Source organism: Oncorhynchus kisutch, linkage group LG14 (assembly GCF_002021735.2).
Source record: "Oncorhynchus kisutch isolate 150728-3 linkage group LG14, Okis_V2, whole genome shotgun sequence".
Classification (NCBI taxonomy): Eukaryota; Metazoa; Chordata; class Actinopteri; order Salmoniformes; family Salmonidae; genus Oncorhynchus; species Oncorhynchus kisutch.
In genome coordinates, this window is record NC_034187.2 from 78,193,865 (window position 1) to 78,212,818 (window position 18,954).

The following is an 18,954-nucleotide window of genomic DNA, read 5'->3' on the forward strand; positions in this document are numbered from 1 at the left end:
CGCGTAAAGTGACTCCGGATCCAGATTTGAGAAAATCCAGTTCGTAGCCGAATGCCAGGAGCCAGCGTCTGTACCGGCGGAATGCTGCCTATAAACATGTGCGGTCCAGCGGCCGACTCCAGCTCCCATTGGTCCGCAGAGCACACGCCTCCACTGGGCTACACTCCCTTTTCTGTGTCAGTTTCGCTCCAACAGAAGGTAAATGAATCCGGAAAGGATGCTCCATTCAAAACAATGACGCAAGGATGGAGAGAAGCGGAGAAAAGGAGGAGGGAGGGGTTAGATGAGAGGAGAAAAAGAGGGAGAATCTAGCGAAAAGAAAAACTTAAACCAGCCAGGCTCGGTATGGATTGTGGAGAAGCCAGTGTTACTATGTCTCTATCAATCGTTTTGAAAGCAAATCTAAGCCCTGTATTATTCTGTACACTTGGCTTAGCCTACATAAAGTGTTATTTTAGGAGCTATGAAAGCCATTATGTAAAAGCATTGCTCCTGGATCTATAAGGCATCAGGTAATCAACCAAATCAATCAAATGTATTTATGAAGCCCTTTTTTACATCAGACAATGTCACAAAGTGCATTTTTTCCACCTTTATTTAACCAGGTAGACCAGTTGAGAACAAGTTCTCATTTACAACTGCGACCTGGCAAAGATAAAGCAAAGCAGTGTGACACAAACAACAACACAGAGTTACACATGGAATAAACAAACATACAGTCAATAACACAATAGAAAAGTCTATATACAGTGTGTGGAAATGACATTCCTATACAGAAACCCAGCCTAAAACCCCAAACAGCAAGCAGCTTTGATTTGATTGTGGCTAGGGGAAACTCCCCTAGAGAGGAACCAGGCCATGAGGGGTGGCCAGTCCTCTTCTGGCTCTTCAGTCCTCTTCTGGCTGTGCCTGGTGGAGATTATAACAGAACATGGGCAAGATGTTCGAATGTTTATAGATGACCAGCAGGGTCAGATAATAATAAAGTAATTCATTTAATGATGACTATCAGAGAAATGGGTCAGAAATCTCTCCATCGCCATAGTCACACAAAATCAAGCAAGATTCGCATTCTAGGGTGAAATTATCACAAGCCTATGCAACTGAGCTACAACACTAACTGGTTGCACTTTATAAGGCACTGTTTCAACTGGGTAGGCTAAGAAGCCAACTAAACAGAATACCTGATATATGTGGACACCCCTTCAAATTAGTGGATTTGGCTATTTCAGCCACACCAGGTACTGACACAGCACACAGCCATGCAATCTCCTTAGTAAACATTGGCAGTAGAATGGCCTTACTGAAGAGATCAGTGACTTGCAATGTGGCACCATCATAGGATGCCACCGTTCCAACTATTTCTGCCCTGCTAGAGCAGGTCAACTGTAAGTGCTGTTATTGAGAAGTGAAAATGTCTAGGAGCAACAACGGCTCAGCCGCAAAGTGGTAGGCCATACAGACTCACAGAACGGGACCGTAGAGTGCTGAAGCATGTAGCGCGTAAAAATCACCTAACCTCGGTTGCAACACTCACTACCCAGTTCCAAACTGCATCTAGGAGAAATATCAGCACAAGAACTGTTCGTCTGGAGCTTCATGAAATGGGTTTCCATGGCCAAGCAGCCGTACACAAGCCTAAGATCCCCATGTGCAATGCAAAGCGTGGTGTAAAGCTCGCCACCATTGGACTCTGGAGCAGTGGAAATGCGTTCTCTGGAGTGATGAATCACGGGTCGCCATCTGGCAGTCTAACGAACGAAACTGGGTTTGGCGGTTTCCAAGAGAACCCTATCTGCCCGAATGCATAGTGCCAACTGTAAAGTTTGGTGGAGGAGGAATAATGGTGTGTTTTTTATGGTTCGGGCCCCTTACTTCCAGTGAAGATTATGTGCTTCCATCTTTGTGGCAACAGTTCGGGGGAGGCCCTTTCCTGTTTAAGCATGACAATGTCCCCGTGCACAAAGCGAGGTCCATACAGAAATGGTTTGTCAAGATCGGGGTGGAAGAAATTAACATCTTGTCAGGCCTTCACAGAACCCTGACCTCAACCCTATCGAACACCTTTGGGATGAATTGGGATGCCGACTGCGAACCAGGCCTAATCGCCCAACATCAGCGCACGACCTCACTAATGCTCTTGAGGCTGAATGGAACTAAGCAAGTCCCCGCAGCAATGTTCCAACATCTAGTGGAAAGCCTTCCCAGAAGAGTGGAGGCTGTTTATAGCAGCAAAGGGGGGGGGGGGGCAGGTCCATATTAATGCCCATGATTTTGGAATGAGATGTTTAGGTGTCCACATACTGTTGGTCATGTTGTGAAGTACAAGTGGGGTCTAGCGGTGCTTTGGATATTTCCCTCTCAATTCCTCAGAATGTGTAGGCCTGCTGTGAAATCAAAGTGCTACCTAGTGTAATACTGCTCCCTCTTTTGGTCAGAGTAGGCCTAACACCCTTTCCACCCAGATAAAAACCCAGATAAAACTATTTTGCTTTGTAATAATGTTGCATCTGAGCCTGTTTTACAGCTAACATGACTGGTTCAGACTTACAAACAATAAATGCAATACTGTTGCAAATAGCCCGCCAATGTAGCAGCTTAAATGTGTAAAAACACCATTCTCTTCTTCTTTCTTCATGAATAACAAAATAAAAAAATACGTACTTGTTATATATGTTTTAATATTTTCCATTTATGGTCATAAAATATTTACATGCAACACAGGAAGCCAGACGGAATCTTATGACAGATGTGCTCATAACTGCCAAAGAAAGCATTGCTCTGGATGTATCCCAAATGACAGCCGATTCCCTATGCCCTGTATAGTGCACTATTTTTGACCAGAGCCCAAAGTAGCGCACCACATAGGCAATAGGGTGCCATTTGGGAGACAGTCACCACAATGAAAGATGATGGTAAGGAATTCTCTGCTGCTTGTTGAGAATGCATTGCCTGATTATTAGAGTGGGCTGAATGAGAGTGTGCCATGCCTCATTATTACAGTGGGCTGAATGAGAGTGTGCCATGCCTCATTATTACAGTGGGCTGAATGAGATTGTGCTATGCCTCATTATTACAGTGGGCTGAATGAGAGGGTGCCATGCCTCATTATTACAGTGGGCTGAATGAGATTGTGCCATGCCTCATTATTACAGTGGGCTGAATGAGATTGTGCTATGCCTCATTATTACAGTGGGCTGAATGAGAGGGTGCCATGCCTCATTATTACAGTGGGCTGAATGAGATTGTGCTATGCCTCATTATTACAGTGGGCTGAATGAGAGGGTGCTATGCCTCATTATTACAGTGGGCTGAATGAGAGTGTGCCATGCCTCATTATTACAGTGGGCTGAAATAGAGGGTGCCATGCCTCATTATTACAGTGGGCTGAAATAGAGGGTGCCATGCCTCATTATTACAGTGGGCTGAATGAGAGGGTGCCATGCCTCATTATTACAGTGGGCTGAAATAGAGGGTGCCATGCCTCATTATTACAGTGGGCTGAAATAGAGGGTGCCATGCCTCATTATTACAGTGGGCTGAAATAGAGGGTGCCATGCCTCATTATTACAGTGGGCTGAAATAGAGGGTGCCATGCCTCATTATTACAGTGGGCTGAAATAGAGGGTGCCATGCCTCATTATTACAGTGGGCTGAAATAGAGGGTGCCATGCCTCATTATTACAGTGGGCTGAAATAGAGGGTGCCATGCCTCATTATTACAGTGGGCTGAAATAGAGGGTGCCATGCCTCATTATTACAGTGGGCTGAAATAGAGGGTGCCATGCCTCATTATTACAGTGGGCTGAATGAGAGGGTGCCATGCCTCATTATTACAGTGGGCTGAATGAGAGGGTGCCATGCCTCATTATTACAGTGGGCTGAATGAGAGGGTGCTATGCCTCATTATTAGAGTGGGCTGAATGAGAGGGTATTATGCCTCATTATCAGAGTGGGCTGAATGAGAGGGTATTATGCCTCATTATTAGAGTGAGCTGAATGAGAGGTTGCTATGTCTCATTAGAGTGGGCTGAATGAGAGGGTGCTATGCCTCATTATTAGAGTGGGCTGAATGAGAGGTTGCTATGCCTCATTATTAGAGTGGGCTGAATGAGAGGGTATTATGCCTCATTATTAGAGTGGGCTGAATGAGAGGGTATTATGCCTCATTATTAGAGTGGGCTGAATGAGAGGGTATTATGCCTCATTATTAGAGTGGGCTGAATGAGAGGTTGCTGGTTTTGAGATTCGGCACTAATTCTCCTCTCTGACAGACCTTTTGTTATGGCATTTCTAGAAACACTATTATGTTTTAATGCTGGCATTCCCCTGCTACATGACCTAATCTGGAATCTGGACGGAAGACCATGTATCATGTTATTTCATTCAAGTTAATCACAAAGACAATTACTCTATAAAATGTGTGTAAATGTAGTGTGTTGGGAAGGCACCTGCTTCTCTCTTACTGAAATGTATATCATCTTTAATGCACATTTATCAATTGTGGCTAATTTAAAGGGGTTAGTCCTTTCTCTTCTTATTGAATATCATTCATGAATCTAATATCATTCAACCTGGGTGCTGGATTTGTCGTCAACAAGCTTATACAAACTGAAACATGTTTAATGAAATATGCACTCACTCACTCTGCGTACAACAATAATGTCCAATATTGAGAAATGGGATGGAAAATAGGCTAATATCAGTGTTTTCCTGTCGAACGTAGATATCATCAATGCAATAGCTAGTTATTCACAGTCAGAATTTACTCGCTTAGTCTGAAAATAAACACCACACAACAATATTCATTCAGACATTAATTCATTTTCTGTTCTTAAAAAAACATACAAGTAGCAGCTTCAACCTTCATGTTTTAAAAAGCTTTAAAACACCACAATGTACCATATTAATAAGATGAAAGAACAAAATAACCAATGCGTCGGTGTCCTGGTAATTAAACAGAATACAGAACCCAAACATGTGTGAGCCACCATTCAATCACAAACGATATCTTATCAACAATAGTTGGGTCACAGTCCGAGTGAGGGGCACACTTTTCCTATTGTATACCCTTCAAATGACACCATGGACTTACTGCACTGTAGGTGGTTTCATAGCCACTATAAACCAGTCCACATCACAGTCATACATACCACAAAACATACTTCACCATTCGCAAATTCATACAATAACTGTGTAATAAATGGATAAAATAGTTCTCTAACTATATACAGGCCTCGGTTGGCATGTCGTCACATGCTGCTGTAATGGTGCTAGTTAAAATATTCAAATTGTGCCCATGAAGGGGTAAATATACTGAGTGAACAAAACATTAGGAACACCTGCTCTTTCCATGACAGACTGACCAGGTGAAAGCTATGATCCCTTATTGATGTCACTTGTTAAATCCACTTCAATCAGTGTAGATGAAGGGGAGGAGACGGGTTAAAGAAGGATTTTTAAGCCTTGAGACAATTGAAACATGGATTGTGTGTGCGTGCTATTATGAGGGTGAATGTGCAAGACAAAAAATGTAAGTGCCTTTGAACAGGATATGGTAGTAGGTGCCTTTGAACAGGGTATGGTAGTAAGTGCCTTTGAACAGGGGGATGGTAGTAGGTGCCAGGCGCACCGGTTTGAGTGTGTCAAGAACTGCAACGCTGCTGGGTTTTTCACGCTCAACAGTTTCCTGTGTGTATCGAGAATGGTCCACCACCCACCTTGTAGTGTCCATGCCCCGATGAATTGAGGCTGTTCTGAGGGCAAAAAGGGGTTTAACTCAATATTAGGAAGGTGTTCCTAATGTTTTGTCCACTCAGTGTATTTAGGATGAAGCTGCTATAAGCTCTGTACACAAGCTGTACCATAATGCTTTTTGCCACTTTGTGCATTAGAATAATTCTCTAACATATTAATACAGACCGTACATTAGGGTAAGCAGAAACATAAACACTCCATTCAAACACACAATATACACCTTCATCAAATCAGATGCATTAACACACACAGTTTTGCTGTTGCATATTGTCACATTGAGAGAATACAAGTATTTTAAATACATTTTGAATCCTGTGAAGAAATATAAAAAAGAAAAACAACTGAGTTGAACAATTCTCACAAGATTTTAAGAAGAAATCACAACATTGATAGATATGGTCTCACCATTGTTTGTCTTGTTTTTGAACAAATAAGTCCTTTTTTAAAAGTCACAATCATTTATGAGTACCTTGACTACTACTTTATTACCACGGCAACCTACTTCTTCTTCTCTTTATCCCATGTACAGAACAAAAGCTCTTAAAGTTTCCCTCGTAAACAAACGCCCTTCCTGATATCCTTTAAATCACACAATGATCCATCATCTTGAAATAAATAGGAATTTGATCAAACGGTTGACATGTGAAATGTTTTTAAAAAGCTTTAGAAACTAAAACAAGCCCTTCTATTTCGAGTTTAGATGTCTAAACTTGCTGCTAGATGCCTGACTTGCTGCTACTTATTGTTTCAATAGTATGTAAGTACACATATCTCACATTTCTCTCATATCTACCATATCTATCACATCTCTCATATCTCTTATATCGCCCATATCTCTGATATCTGTCATATCTATCATATCTCCCATATTTCTCATATCTATCATATCTCTCATATCTCTCATATCTCTCATATCTCTCAGATCTCTCATATCTCTCATATCTGTCATATCTATCATATCTACCATATCTCTCATATCTATCATATCTCTCAGATCTCTCATATCTGTCATATCTCTCAGATCTCTCATATCTCTCATATCTATCATATTTACCATATCTATCATATCTACCATATCTATCATATCTCTCAGATCTCTCATATCTGTCAAATCTATCATATCTCTCATATCTCTCAGATCTCTCATATCTGTCATATCTCTCATATCTGTCATATCTGTCATATCTCTCATATCTATCATATCTACCATATCTCTCATATCTATCATATTTCTCAGATCTCTCATATCTGTCATATCTATCATATCTCTCATATCTGTCATATGTCATATCTCTCATATCTGTCATATCTGTCATATCTCTCATATCTGTCATATCTCTCATATCTGTCATATCTATCATATCTCTCATATCTATCATATCTCTCATATCTGTCATATCTCTCATATCTGTCATATCTCTCATATCTGTCATGAAGTTCTGAATGAAACGGGGCACATAGGAAGGAAGAACGGTGTAAAAAGTGCCACTACATTGTGGGGAAACTTTTCAACTCATACATTTATAGAACGACATTATGGCACAAAGACCAAGTGGTTTTCAATCAAAAGGCACTGACAAATGGAACTGGCCAGTCAGCTTGTCACCAGCCTCATAACATTAACTCAATTAGTAATGACTGGTTATAAATGCCTAGGAATGGATCACTCTGTAGTCTGATAAAGGGAGTATGATGGTGATGGATAGTCACATTGACAGCAGTCGATGATAACAAAGAGGGCGGAGGCCAACAACTTGACAATGGACGGTGATTTCATAGTTCAGTCATTTAAGGGCACCATGAATGGACGAGGGCTAGTTAAGATTATAGTTCAATCAGATAACCTTGGGCGGTGGGCGCACCCAAACTGCACTGAGGGGGCAGTGAGCGGAAACCCTGAATTGGTGATAGATGGTAGGGTTGAAAGTTGTAGTTCAGAACCATGTGGTGGTGTCCCTCACATCAGGGCTGCTGGTTGTGGGTGAGGCTAGGAGTTAGGCTAATGGCTGGGATTGAGGCTAGGAGTTAGGCTAATGGCTGGGGTTGAGGGTGAGACTAGGAGTTAGGCTAATGGCTGGGGTTGAGGGTGAGGCTAGGAGTTAGGCTAATGGCTGGGGTTGAGGCTAGGAGTTAGGCTAATGGCTGGGGTTGAGAGTGAGACTAGGAGTTAGGCTAATGGCTGGGGTTGAGAGTGAGACTAGGAGTTAGGCTAATGGCTGGGGTTGAGGGTGAGGTTAGGCTGGGGTTGAGGGTGAGGCTAGGAGTGAGGTTAATGGCTGGGGTTGAGGGTGAGGCTAGGAGTTAGGCTAATGGCTCTGGTTGAGGGTGAGGTTAGGAGTTAGGCTAATGGCTGGGGTTGAGGGTGAGGCTAGGAGTTAGGCTACTGGCTGGGGTTGAGGGTGAGGCTAGGAGTGAGGTTAATGGCTGGGGTTGAGGGTGAGGCTAGGAGTTAGGTTAATGGCTGGGGTTGAGGGTGAGGTTAGGAGTTAGGCTAATGGCTGGGATTGAGGGTGAGGTTAGGAGTTAGGCTAATGGCTGGGGTTGAGGGTGAGGCTAGGAGTGAGGTTAATGGCTGGGGTTGAGGGTGAGGCTAGGAGTTTTGGCTAACGGCTGGGGTTGAGGCTAGGAGTTAGGCTAATGGCTGGGATTGAGAGTGAGGCTAAGAGTTAGGCTAATAGCTGGGGTTGACGGTGAGGCTAGGAGTGAGATTAATGGCTGGGGTTGAGGGTGAGGCTAGGAGTGAGGTTAATGGCTGGGGATGGGGTTGAGGCTAGGAGTGAGGTTAATGGCTGGGGTGGAGGGTGAGGCCCCAGAGACTCAGGCTTTAGGGTCCATAGGCAGTCAGAGACGGGAGCTCTCCCTGTTCAACCCCAGGGCCAGCTCACCAACACTCTCATAGTCTGGCTCCTGAACCTGGTTCCCCAGCCCCAAGTCCTCTCCACTGCCAGTCTTAGGGATGTGGATGATCTCGTAGCCAGGCTCGATGCTCTCTGTGGGGGGTCCCTGGGGGTCTGACTCCCCCTCTCTGGGCTGGGGGTAGATGTCCCTGACGGTAGCGTAGAGATCACTGGAGGAATACTCGGGGACCAGACCCTTGATATCAGCAATGCTGCTGTAGTCACTCTCCTTCTCCTCTACATCTAGACCTGGCTTCCCCACCGTGGAGTACATGTCTGACAGCTGGAGAGAGAGAGAGAGGGGGGGGGGGGTTAGTGTGAACATCAAAGGCCTTTGTTTTATTTAGATGACATCACAGAGAGGCTGACATATCTAATAACCAGGTGAGGTCACAGTGAGGCTGACATATCTAATAACCAGGTGAGGTCACAGTGAGGCTGACATATCTAATAACCAGGTGAGGTCACAGTGAGGCTGACATATCTAATAACCAGGTGAGGTCACAGTGAGGCTGACATATCTAATAACCAGGTGAGGTCACAGTGAGGCTGACATATCTAATAACCAGTTGAGATCACAGTGAGTCTGACATATCTAATAACCAGGTGAGGTCACAGTGAGGCTGACATATCGAATAACCAGTTGAGATCACAGTGAGCCTGACATATCTAATAACCAGGTGAGGTCACAGTGAGACTGACATATCGAATAACCAGGTGAGGTCACAGTGAGGCTGACATATCTAATAACCAGGTGAGGTCACAGTGAGGCTGATATATCGAATAACCAGGTGAGGTCACAGTGAGCCTGACATATCTAATAACCAGGTGAAGTCACAGTGAGGCTGACATATCGAATAACCAGGTGAGGTCACAGTGAGCCTGACATATCTAATAACCAGGTGAGGTCACAGTGAGGCTGACATATCGAATAACCAGGTGAGGTCACAGTGAGGCTGACATATCTAATAACCAGGTGAGGTCACAGTGAGGCTGACATATCTAATAACCAGGTGAGGTCACAGTGAGGCTGACATATCTAATAACCAGTTGAGCTCACAGTGAGCCTGACATATCTAATAACCAGGTGAGGTCACAGTGAGGCTGACATATCGAATAACCAGGTGAGGTCACAGTGAGGCTGACATATCTAATAACCAGGTGAGGTCACAGTGAGGCTGACATATCGAATAACCAGGTGAGGTCACAGTGAGGCTGACATATCTAATAACCAGGTGAGGTCACAGTGAGGCTGACATATCGAATAACCAGGTGAGTTCACAGTGAGCCTGACATATCTAATAACCAGGTGAGGTCACAGTGAGGCTGACATATCTAATAACCAGGTGAGGTCACAGTGAGGCTGACATATCAAATAACCAGGTGAGTTCACAGTGAGCCTGACATATCTAATAACCAGGTGAGGTCACAGTGAGGCTGACATATCTAATAACCAGGTGAGGTCACAGTGAGGCTGGCATATCTAATAACCAGGTGAGGTCACAGTGAGGCTGACATATCGAATAACCAGGTGAGGTCACAGTGAGGCTGACATATCTAATAACCAGGTGAGGTCACAGTGAGGCTGACATCTCTAATAACCAGGTGAGGTCACAGTGAGGCTGACATATCTAATAACCAGGTGAGGTCACAGTGAGGCTGACATATCTAATAACCAGGTGAGGTCACAGTGAGGCTGACATATCTAATAACCAGGTGAGGTCACAGTGAGGCCGACATCTCTAATAACCAGGTGAGGTCACAGTGAGGCTGACATATCTAATAACCAGGTGAGGTCACAGTGAGCCTGACATATCTAATAACCAGGTGAGGTCACAGTGAGCCTGACATATCTAATAACCAGGTGAGGTCACAGTGAGCCTGACATATCTAATAACCAGGTGAGATCACAGTGAGGCTGACATATCTAATAACCAGGTGAGGTCACAGTGAGCCTGACATATCTAATAACCAGGTGAGGTCGCAGTGAGCCTGACATCTCTGTTACAAGTGATCCATATACTTTATAAACATCAATAGGGGAATGAGAACAGGATAGGGAGTTCAGCGGAGAGCCACCATCTTACCTCGCTCTCTGACACCACAGGGTTGTCTCGCCCCGGTGAGGTAGACAGCGGAAAGTCTAACTGTATAGAGAAGAAAACAAAAACTCACATTCATACTTTACAGCTCATTAACACTCAACATAAAAACAATGTGCTGTGTTGTGGTTGTGCATACAGTACATAACACATTTGAGTTGAGCAGGTGTACATTATTTAGACAATCATTTAGCAGCGTTATTGTGTATAGCTGCTATATCCTGTCCCTTATGACCAGTGGAGAGAGTCATTCATCAACAACACATCACTGACTGACATAAAGAACACCTCTCTGTGGTGTCTAAAGACAACGTCAATATCAGAGATGGTGACTGGCTAGCTGCTACTTCACGTCTCATAGAGGTTGGCGGTACTGTGAGGATGGAGCCTATTTTAAAGTCCATCTTTCACTTGGTCAAGGACATACTGTATGAGGACATACAAGACGTAAATCTTTACACAGGGGTTGGTGGGGACTTTGTTTCTACCTCAGAGAGCACTGAATCGATATGATTCCTCTATGGATGCACATTGTCAAAACTCAACAGATTTGCTTTTGTTTTTGGCTTAATTAGCGAATCAATTAATTTGATTGCCTTGGAGCGCAGCGGTGTTGAATCACGAAGAGAAGCTCTTGCCCCTGTCATCAACAAGCCTCTATGTGTCTCTTGTAATGTTAGTCTGTTCTAATTCAGTGTCCCTAAAGTCTTTGTCCGCGTGGCTTTACAAATTAAAGTGCCAGTACAGTTAAGTACTGTAAGTAGTTTCATCACTTGACCACTTGACCAGAAGATATGGTTCCTAGATATGGCAGTCAGGTCATTTTTCCTGACCATACTATAGCTGAAAACTAGGGACCAGAGTTGTTCTTTGTCAAGTCACTTTCATGCTCAGACAGACAAACTGAATTGGTCCACCCACACAGACAGTGTGGTGAAGAAGGCGCAACAGCGCCTCTTCAACCTCAGGAGGCTGAAGAAATTTGGCTTGTCACCCAAAACCCTGACAAACTTTTACAGATGCACAATTGAAAGCATCCTGTCGGGCTGTATCACCGCCTGGTACGGAAACTGCACCGCCCTCAACTGCAAGGCTCTCCAGAGGGTAGTGAGGTCTGCACAACGCATCACCGGGGGCAACCTACCTGCCCTCCATGACACTTACAGCACCCGATGTCACAAGAAGGCCAAAAAGATCATCAAGGACAACAACCACCCAAGCCACTGCCTGTTCACCCCGCTATCATCCAGAAGGCGAGGTCAGTACAGGTGCATCAAAGCTGGGACAGAGAGACTTGAAAAACAGCTTCTATCACTAACTCAGAGAGGCTGCTGCCTACACTGAGACCCAATCACTGGCCACTTTAACATATGGATCACTAGCCACTTTAAACAATGCCACTTTAGTCATGTTTACATATCTTACATTACTCATATCATATGTATATACTGTATTTTATACCATCTATTGCACCTTGCCTATGCCGCTCGGCCATCGGGAACAATTCCTGGTTGTAGTCAGGACAACATGCCAATGTGTCAGTCAGTCAGGCAGAGAATGTGTGTGTTAGGTTTCACATGGGCACACACACACACACACACACACACACACACACACACACACACACACACACACACACACACACACACACACACACACACACACACACATACATACATACACACACATCTAAAAAATAATCAACCTCTATCCCTTTGCTGACAGACAACTCTCCTGGTGACATGCTGAATAGCAGTTTATCGAAGAGAATGGCCCCTTGTGAGCGCCACACTTGTGACTGGCAAGGTCAATTACATTTCATCTGTGTAAATCAAAAGCTTCTAAGGCCACGGGAGACGCAAAGTCAAATTATTCCAGACAACAGAACAGAGTCATTTCTGGTTATTATGGCTCAATAGCTGTGTTACAGTGCGGAAGAGCAGATTGCAGTGTTGAACAATGCAAAATCATGTGTGTGTGCGTGTGTGTGTGTTTGCTGAGGGTCTAACTGAGGGAGAACCCAGCAGACTTAAACACACACACACACACACACCGAGCGTCATCCTTCATCTCTGCCAGCTCTGTCAGACTGACGGTAGGCAGCTGGATCTCACCAGGCTTTTCCCCTCTCCTCATCTCATCTCCCTTCTCATCCCCTCCTCCACTCCTCTCCACACTGCTCTGCATGCATTACCACATGCATTACCCTGTCGGTCTGACAAGACAAATCACCAGCCAACCTCAGTCACACCGGCGCACCGTAACAGAGGATAAAGAACGTTACGAGTTAAACCTTAAATCAGCCTCAGGGTGTCTGCAAGTGTGTATCCAAGTGATTCAGTTCATACGTGTGTCATACGTGTAAAAGGCAAAGTGGGGTCGAGAGGCGAAGAACAGAATTAATGCTGACTCCAGATTATGACACTGGAGGACGGAACAGGCAGTGTAGGTAGCCCAACCCAGCACAGCCCCCGTGGTTGGTTCAATATTTCATCAGAGGATCAAACTGGGCTAGGCGTCACCTGCTGTCCAACGCAACATATTTACTACTGATTAGCTGATTGGCTGGATGGCTGGAGCATCAACATTTTTACTACTGATTAGCTGATTGGCTGGACGGTTGGAGTTTCAACATTGTTATTAATGATTAGCTGATTGGCTGGATGACTGGAGGGTCAACATTTTTACTGCTGATTAGCTGATTGGCTGGACGGTTGGAGCTTCAACATTTTTACTACTGATTAGCTGATTGGCTGGACGGTTGGAGCTTCAACATTTTTACTACTGATTAGCTGATTGGCTGGACGGCTGGAGCTGGCCCAGGACACGGGCGAAAGGGGACAATTCCAAGTCAAGACAGAGACCAGAACAATGAGAGTCCAATTCAAGATCATGTTTGTAATTTTGTCAGGGTTTGTGAGTCGTACGCCATAATAAGAGTTCAACATGTACAGTGCTTCTGTGTTAAAGATTTTCTCTGGTACTCCGAGGGGGTAAATGTAGGGAAAATGGTGCTGCACAGTTTGCAGAAAACAGTCGCTTTCAAACTAGGGATTTCGTAGCTAATTGAGGTAAGACAGTAATTCTTCTCATAGATTATGCATGTAAGAACTACACATTGACACAACCCAAAACAGAAGGTCTAAAAGGTACGTACTAGTAGCCAAAGTACTGACTCACAAACCCTTCCCCCAGTCTCCCCTTAGACAGCGTACGACTCACAAACCCTTCCCCCAGTCTCCCCTTAGACAGCGTACGACTCACAAACCCTTCCCCCAGTCTCCCCTTAGACAGCGTACGACTCACAAACCCTTCCCCCAGTCTCCCCTTAGACAGCGTACGACTCACAAACCCTTCCCCCAGTCTCCCCTTAGACAGCGTACGACTCACAAACCCTTCCCCCAGTCTCCCCTTAGACAGCGTACGACTCACAAACCCTTCCCCCAGTCTCCCCTTAGACAGCGTACGACTCACAAACCCTTCCCCCAGTCTCCCCTTAGACAGCGTACGACTCACAAACCCTTCCCCCAGTCTCCCCTTAGACAGCGTACGACTCACAAACCCTTCTCCCAGTCTCCCCTTAGACAGCGTGCGACTCACAAACCCTTCTCCCAGTCTCCCCTTAGACAGCGTACGACTCACAAACCCTTCCCCCAGTCTCCCCTTAGACAGCGTGCGACTCACAAACCCTTCTCCCAGTCTCCCCTTAGACAGCGTGCGACTCACAAACCCTTCCCCCAGTCTCCCCTTAGACAGCGTACGACTCACAAACCCATCCCCCAGTCTCCCCTTAGACAGCGTGCGACTCACAAACCTTTCCCCCAGTCTCCCCTTAGACAGCGTACGACTCACAAACCCTTCCCCCAGTCTCCCCTTAGACAGCGTACGACTCACAAACCCTTCCCCCAGTCTCCCCTGCTAAAAGACAAGACCAAGACACTCAATATGTGGTCTCAATCTGTGGTCTCAATATGTGGTCTCAATATGAGGTCTTGGGACTGGACTCCAGTACTACAACTCAACTCTCAACAACCTATTCTCCTCCTCTTAATTTTTATGGCACTGTTCACTCTCTCTCTCTCCATCTCCATCTCTTCCTTCGCTCTCTCTCTTCCTCTCCCTGCTCTTTCTCTCTACCTCATAATGCCAATGAGACAGAGAGAGACGGAGGTGACGATCTTCCCATTGTTCTGCTTTCTACTCTAACTTTCTACTCTAACTTTCTACTCTAACTTTCTACTCTAACTTTCTACTCTAACTTGTGACTCACAGCTGAATCAACACATCTAGTCAGGAATCAGTTGAGCTGTCTTTCTATTGTATAAGTACTGTATTTCTCCTTCACAAACATAGATAAACACGATCCTCACCTCTCCGTTTTGCAGCGCGGCCCCCAGTACCACCACCGCTCCTGCGTCCATCATGGTAGGCTGGTTGTCGTTCTCATCCAGCACCTTGTCAGGTACAGGCGGGGGTCTGTCCTCCTCCTCGGGCTCCTCTGTGGGGCTCACAGCAGCAGTGATGGTGGCTGAGCGCCTGGCCTCCAGGTCTGCACTGTAACGGCTCTTCTTGTTCAGATCCACCGAGGCGTACTCCACTCCCGCGCACAGGGGCCCCCGCTCTGGGGAGCCAGGGCTGGGGTGGCCGTTGTGGAGGACTGGAGGGTTGTTGGGAGGTGGGAGGTGGTTGTGGTGGTGGTGGTGGGAAATGTCATTGTCATCAGGGCTGAGGGGGGACATAGTACCGTCTCCGTTGAGGAGACCTGCAGCCAGGCTCCCTGGATGGTCCTTCAGCTCTTTGACCGTCTCGTACAGGGAGTCTTCAACGCTCACGTCCCGGGACGCCGTTAAGTCGCCACCTCTCTCCTTCACCACCTAGTTTAGTTGATTAAGACATCCGTCACTCCATTAGGACTAGTCTTCCTGGGTCCATACAGTACAACCGTACAAACACAAGTAAAATAAATAGATAATAACATCAATCCCTAATACCTCGTAGGTGCCGTCTCCAGAGGGAGGGAGAAGAGGTGAGCTGGAACATCCCATCCCCTCCAGGGTGCTGTTGGGTGGGATGCTGGGCAGCTCGCGGTCCTGGGGACACTTGGAGCTCCGCAGCTCGGACTGACTGGACAGCATCTCCTCAGAGGGCTGGGGACTGCTGTCCTGGGTGTCTGTCAACACTGGGGGATGATGGATGAATACATTTGAGTTGAGTTCAATTTAATTTAATTTAATTTTGTTGAGTTGAGTTGAATTGAATAGAATTTTGTTGAGTTGAGTTGGATTGAATTGAATTTTGTTGAGTTGAGTTGAGTTGGGTTGGATTTAATTGAATTGGACACGACAAAGGGAAAAGAGATGATGTGTGTGGGTGGTTATGCTGGGTTAACAGAGAGAGAGAGAGTTTGAGTATGGGGAGCCTCAATCTTAAACAACAACATTGCATCTTTGAAAGCTGCAGTGGACAATTTGGACAAGTTAGCCTGTTCGTTCACAGATCTAATTTGTACCTTGTTTAACTCCTTTAATGTTGGTTGTCATGCCAGCGGGCCTCACATTTGGCATGGCGACCAACAGGGGAATGGGCGACAACACATATCTGTTACCAGACCGTAAGTGGAACATGCCTCATGGATTAGACTGCCACAGGTGTGGAAATCAAAAGGAATAGCCAAGTAAGTAAAGTAAAGAATAGGCTAAATGTAGATGGTCTGTATGCCTAATGAATATTACACTATTTTAAAAAGTCATGAATGAAATGGCAACAAACAATAAACAACACATGCAGAAGCGGTCGTCGTGTGTGTGTGTGTGTGTGTGTGTTACCTGTACCACTGGTTAGTGGGCCATTGTGTGAGCTGCTCACCAATAGCTCAGTCCCTGGGCTGTCCACAGACTGACTACCGGTAAATGTCTCTCTCTCAGACACCTATAGAACGACAAAGACTGGGTTAGGATGGGGATATGTGGTTTATTATAAACACAGGTCTAGGATCAGTTTTACCCTGTGTGGTCCTGTGTGGTTCAGTAAATACACATACTACAAATATATCCACACACTGTACTATAAGTCACTTTGGATAAGTGGAGTCATATACATTACATATATAGTACCAGTCAAAAGTTTGGACACACCTACTCATTCAAGGTTTTTTCTTTATTTGTACTATTTTCTACATTGTAGAATAATAGTGAAGACATCAAAACTATGAAATAACACATATGGAATCATGTAGTAACCAAAAAAGTGTTAAACAAATCAACATATATTTGAGATTCTTCAAAGTAGCCACCCTTTGCCTTGATGACAGCTTTGCACACTCTTGGCATTCTCTCAACCAGATTCACCTGGAAGGTTTTTTCAACAGTCTTGAAGGAGTTCCCACATATGCTGAGCACTTGTTGGCTGCTTTTCCTACACTCTGCGGTCCAACTCATCCCAAACCATCTCAATTGGGTTGAGGTCGGGTGATTGTGGAGGCCAGGTAATCTGATGCATCACTCCATCACTCTCTTTCTTGGTCAAATAGCCCTTGCACAGCATGGTGGTGTGTTGGGTCATTGTCCTATTGAAAAACAAATGAAGTGTCCCACTAAGTGCAAACCTGATGAAATGACATATCTCTGCAGAATGCTGTGGTAACCATGCTGGTTAAGTGTGCCTTGAATTGTAAATAAATGACAGACAGTGTCACCAGAAAAGCATTCCCACACCATCACACCTCCTCCTCCATGCTTCACGATGGGAACCACACATGCAGAGATCATCCGTTCACTCTGCGTCTCACAAAGACACGGTGGCTGAAACCAAAAATCTCAAATTTGGACTTCCAACGGTCTAATGTCCATTGCTCGTGTTTCTTGGCCCAAGCAAGTCTCTTATTATTATTGGTGTCCTTTAGTAGTGGTTTCTTTGCAGCAATTCGACCCTGAATTCCTGATTCATGCAGGCTCCTCTGAATAGTTGATGTTTAGATCTGTCTGTACTTGAACTCTGTAAAACATTTATTTGGGCTGAAACCTGAGGCTGGTAACTCTAATGAACTTATCCTCAGCAGCAGACGTAACTCTGGGTCTTCCTTTCCTGTAGCCGTCCTCATGAGAGCCAGTTTCATCATAGAGCTGGATGGTTTTTGAGACTGCACTTGAAGAAACAAATGATAGTCCCACTAAGTGCAAACCAGATGGGATGGCATATCGCTACAGAATGCTGTGGTAGTCATGCTGGTTAAGTGTGCCTTGAATTCTAAATAAATTACAGAGTTTCACCAGCAAAGCACCTCTACACCATCACACTTCCTCCTCCATGCTTCACGGTGGGAACCACACATGCAGAGATCATCCGTTCACATACTGCAGCAGAGGTAACTCTGGGTCTTCCTTTCCTATGGCGGTCCTCATGAGAGCAAGTTTCATCATGGCGCTTCATGGTTTTTGAGACTGCACTTGAAATGTTCCAGATTGACTGACCTTCATGTCTTAAAGTACTGATGGATTGTCATTTCTCTTTGCTTATTTGAGCTATTCTTGTCATAATATGGACTTGGTCTTTTACCAAATATGGCTCTTCTGTATACCCATCCTACCTTGTCACAACACAACTGATTGGCTCAAACACATTAAGTAGAAAATAAATTCCACAAATGAACTTTTAACATGGCCCACCTGTTAATTGAAATGCATTCCAGGTGACTACCTCATGAAGCTGATTGAGAGAATGCCAAGAGTTTGCAAAGCTGTCATCAGTGCAAAGGGTGGCTACTTTGAAGAATATGAAAAATATTTTGTTTAACACTTTCTTTGGTTACTACATGATTCCATATGTGTTATTTCATAGTTTTGATGTCGTCACTATTATTCTACAATGTATAGAATAGTACAAATAAAGAAAAACCCTTGAACGAGGAGGTGTGTCCACACTTTTGACTGGTACTGTACATTAGATCAGTGGCATCCTACTCCTCATTCTGAGAGGCTGTGGTCAAATATAATACCTTTACACAATTACACCTCAATTCCTATGAACATCAGCACATTGTGATGGGAGAAATGGGCATTGAGCCACACTGCAGGTCTTTACATTGTGATGGGAGAAATGGGCATTGAGCCACACTGCAGGTCTTTACATTGTGATGGGAGAAATGGGCATTGAGCCACACTGCAGGTCTTTACATTGTGATGGGAGAAATGGGCATTGAG

At 44.9% G+C, this 18,954-nt stretch overlaps 1 protein-coding gene across 2 annotated transcripts in view; it reads right to left on the minus strand.

Annotated features, from left to right (window-relative positions):
- Positions 1–4,468: 4,468 nt before the first annotated feature.
- The window catches only part of LOC109903305 (phosphoprotein associated with glycosphingolipid-enriched microdomains 1), a 103,363-nt gene continuing 88,877 nt past the window's right edge, over positions 4,469–18,954 (minus strand). Inside the window, exons 6-10 of one of the 2 annotated variants that reach the window (XM_020499934.2) lie at positions 16,582–16,684; positions 15,748–15,935; positions 15,127–15,630; positions 10,742–10,801; positions 4,469–8,937 (exon numbers count right to left, since the gene is read on the minus strand). In XM_020499934.2, the coding sequence (XP_020355523.2) occupies positions 8,599–8,937; positions 10,742–10,801; positions 15,127–15,630; positions 15,748–15,935; positions 16,582–16,684 (1,194 nt within the window). In that variant the 3' untranslated portion in view covers positions 4,469–8,598. The remainder of the gene's footprint in view (positions 8,938–10,741; positions 10,802–15,126; positions 15,631–15,747; positions 15,936–16,581; positions 16,685–18,954) is intronic. The other variant, XM_020499936.2, reaches the window with a different exon arrangement.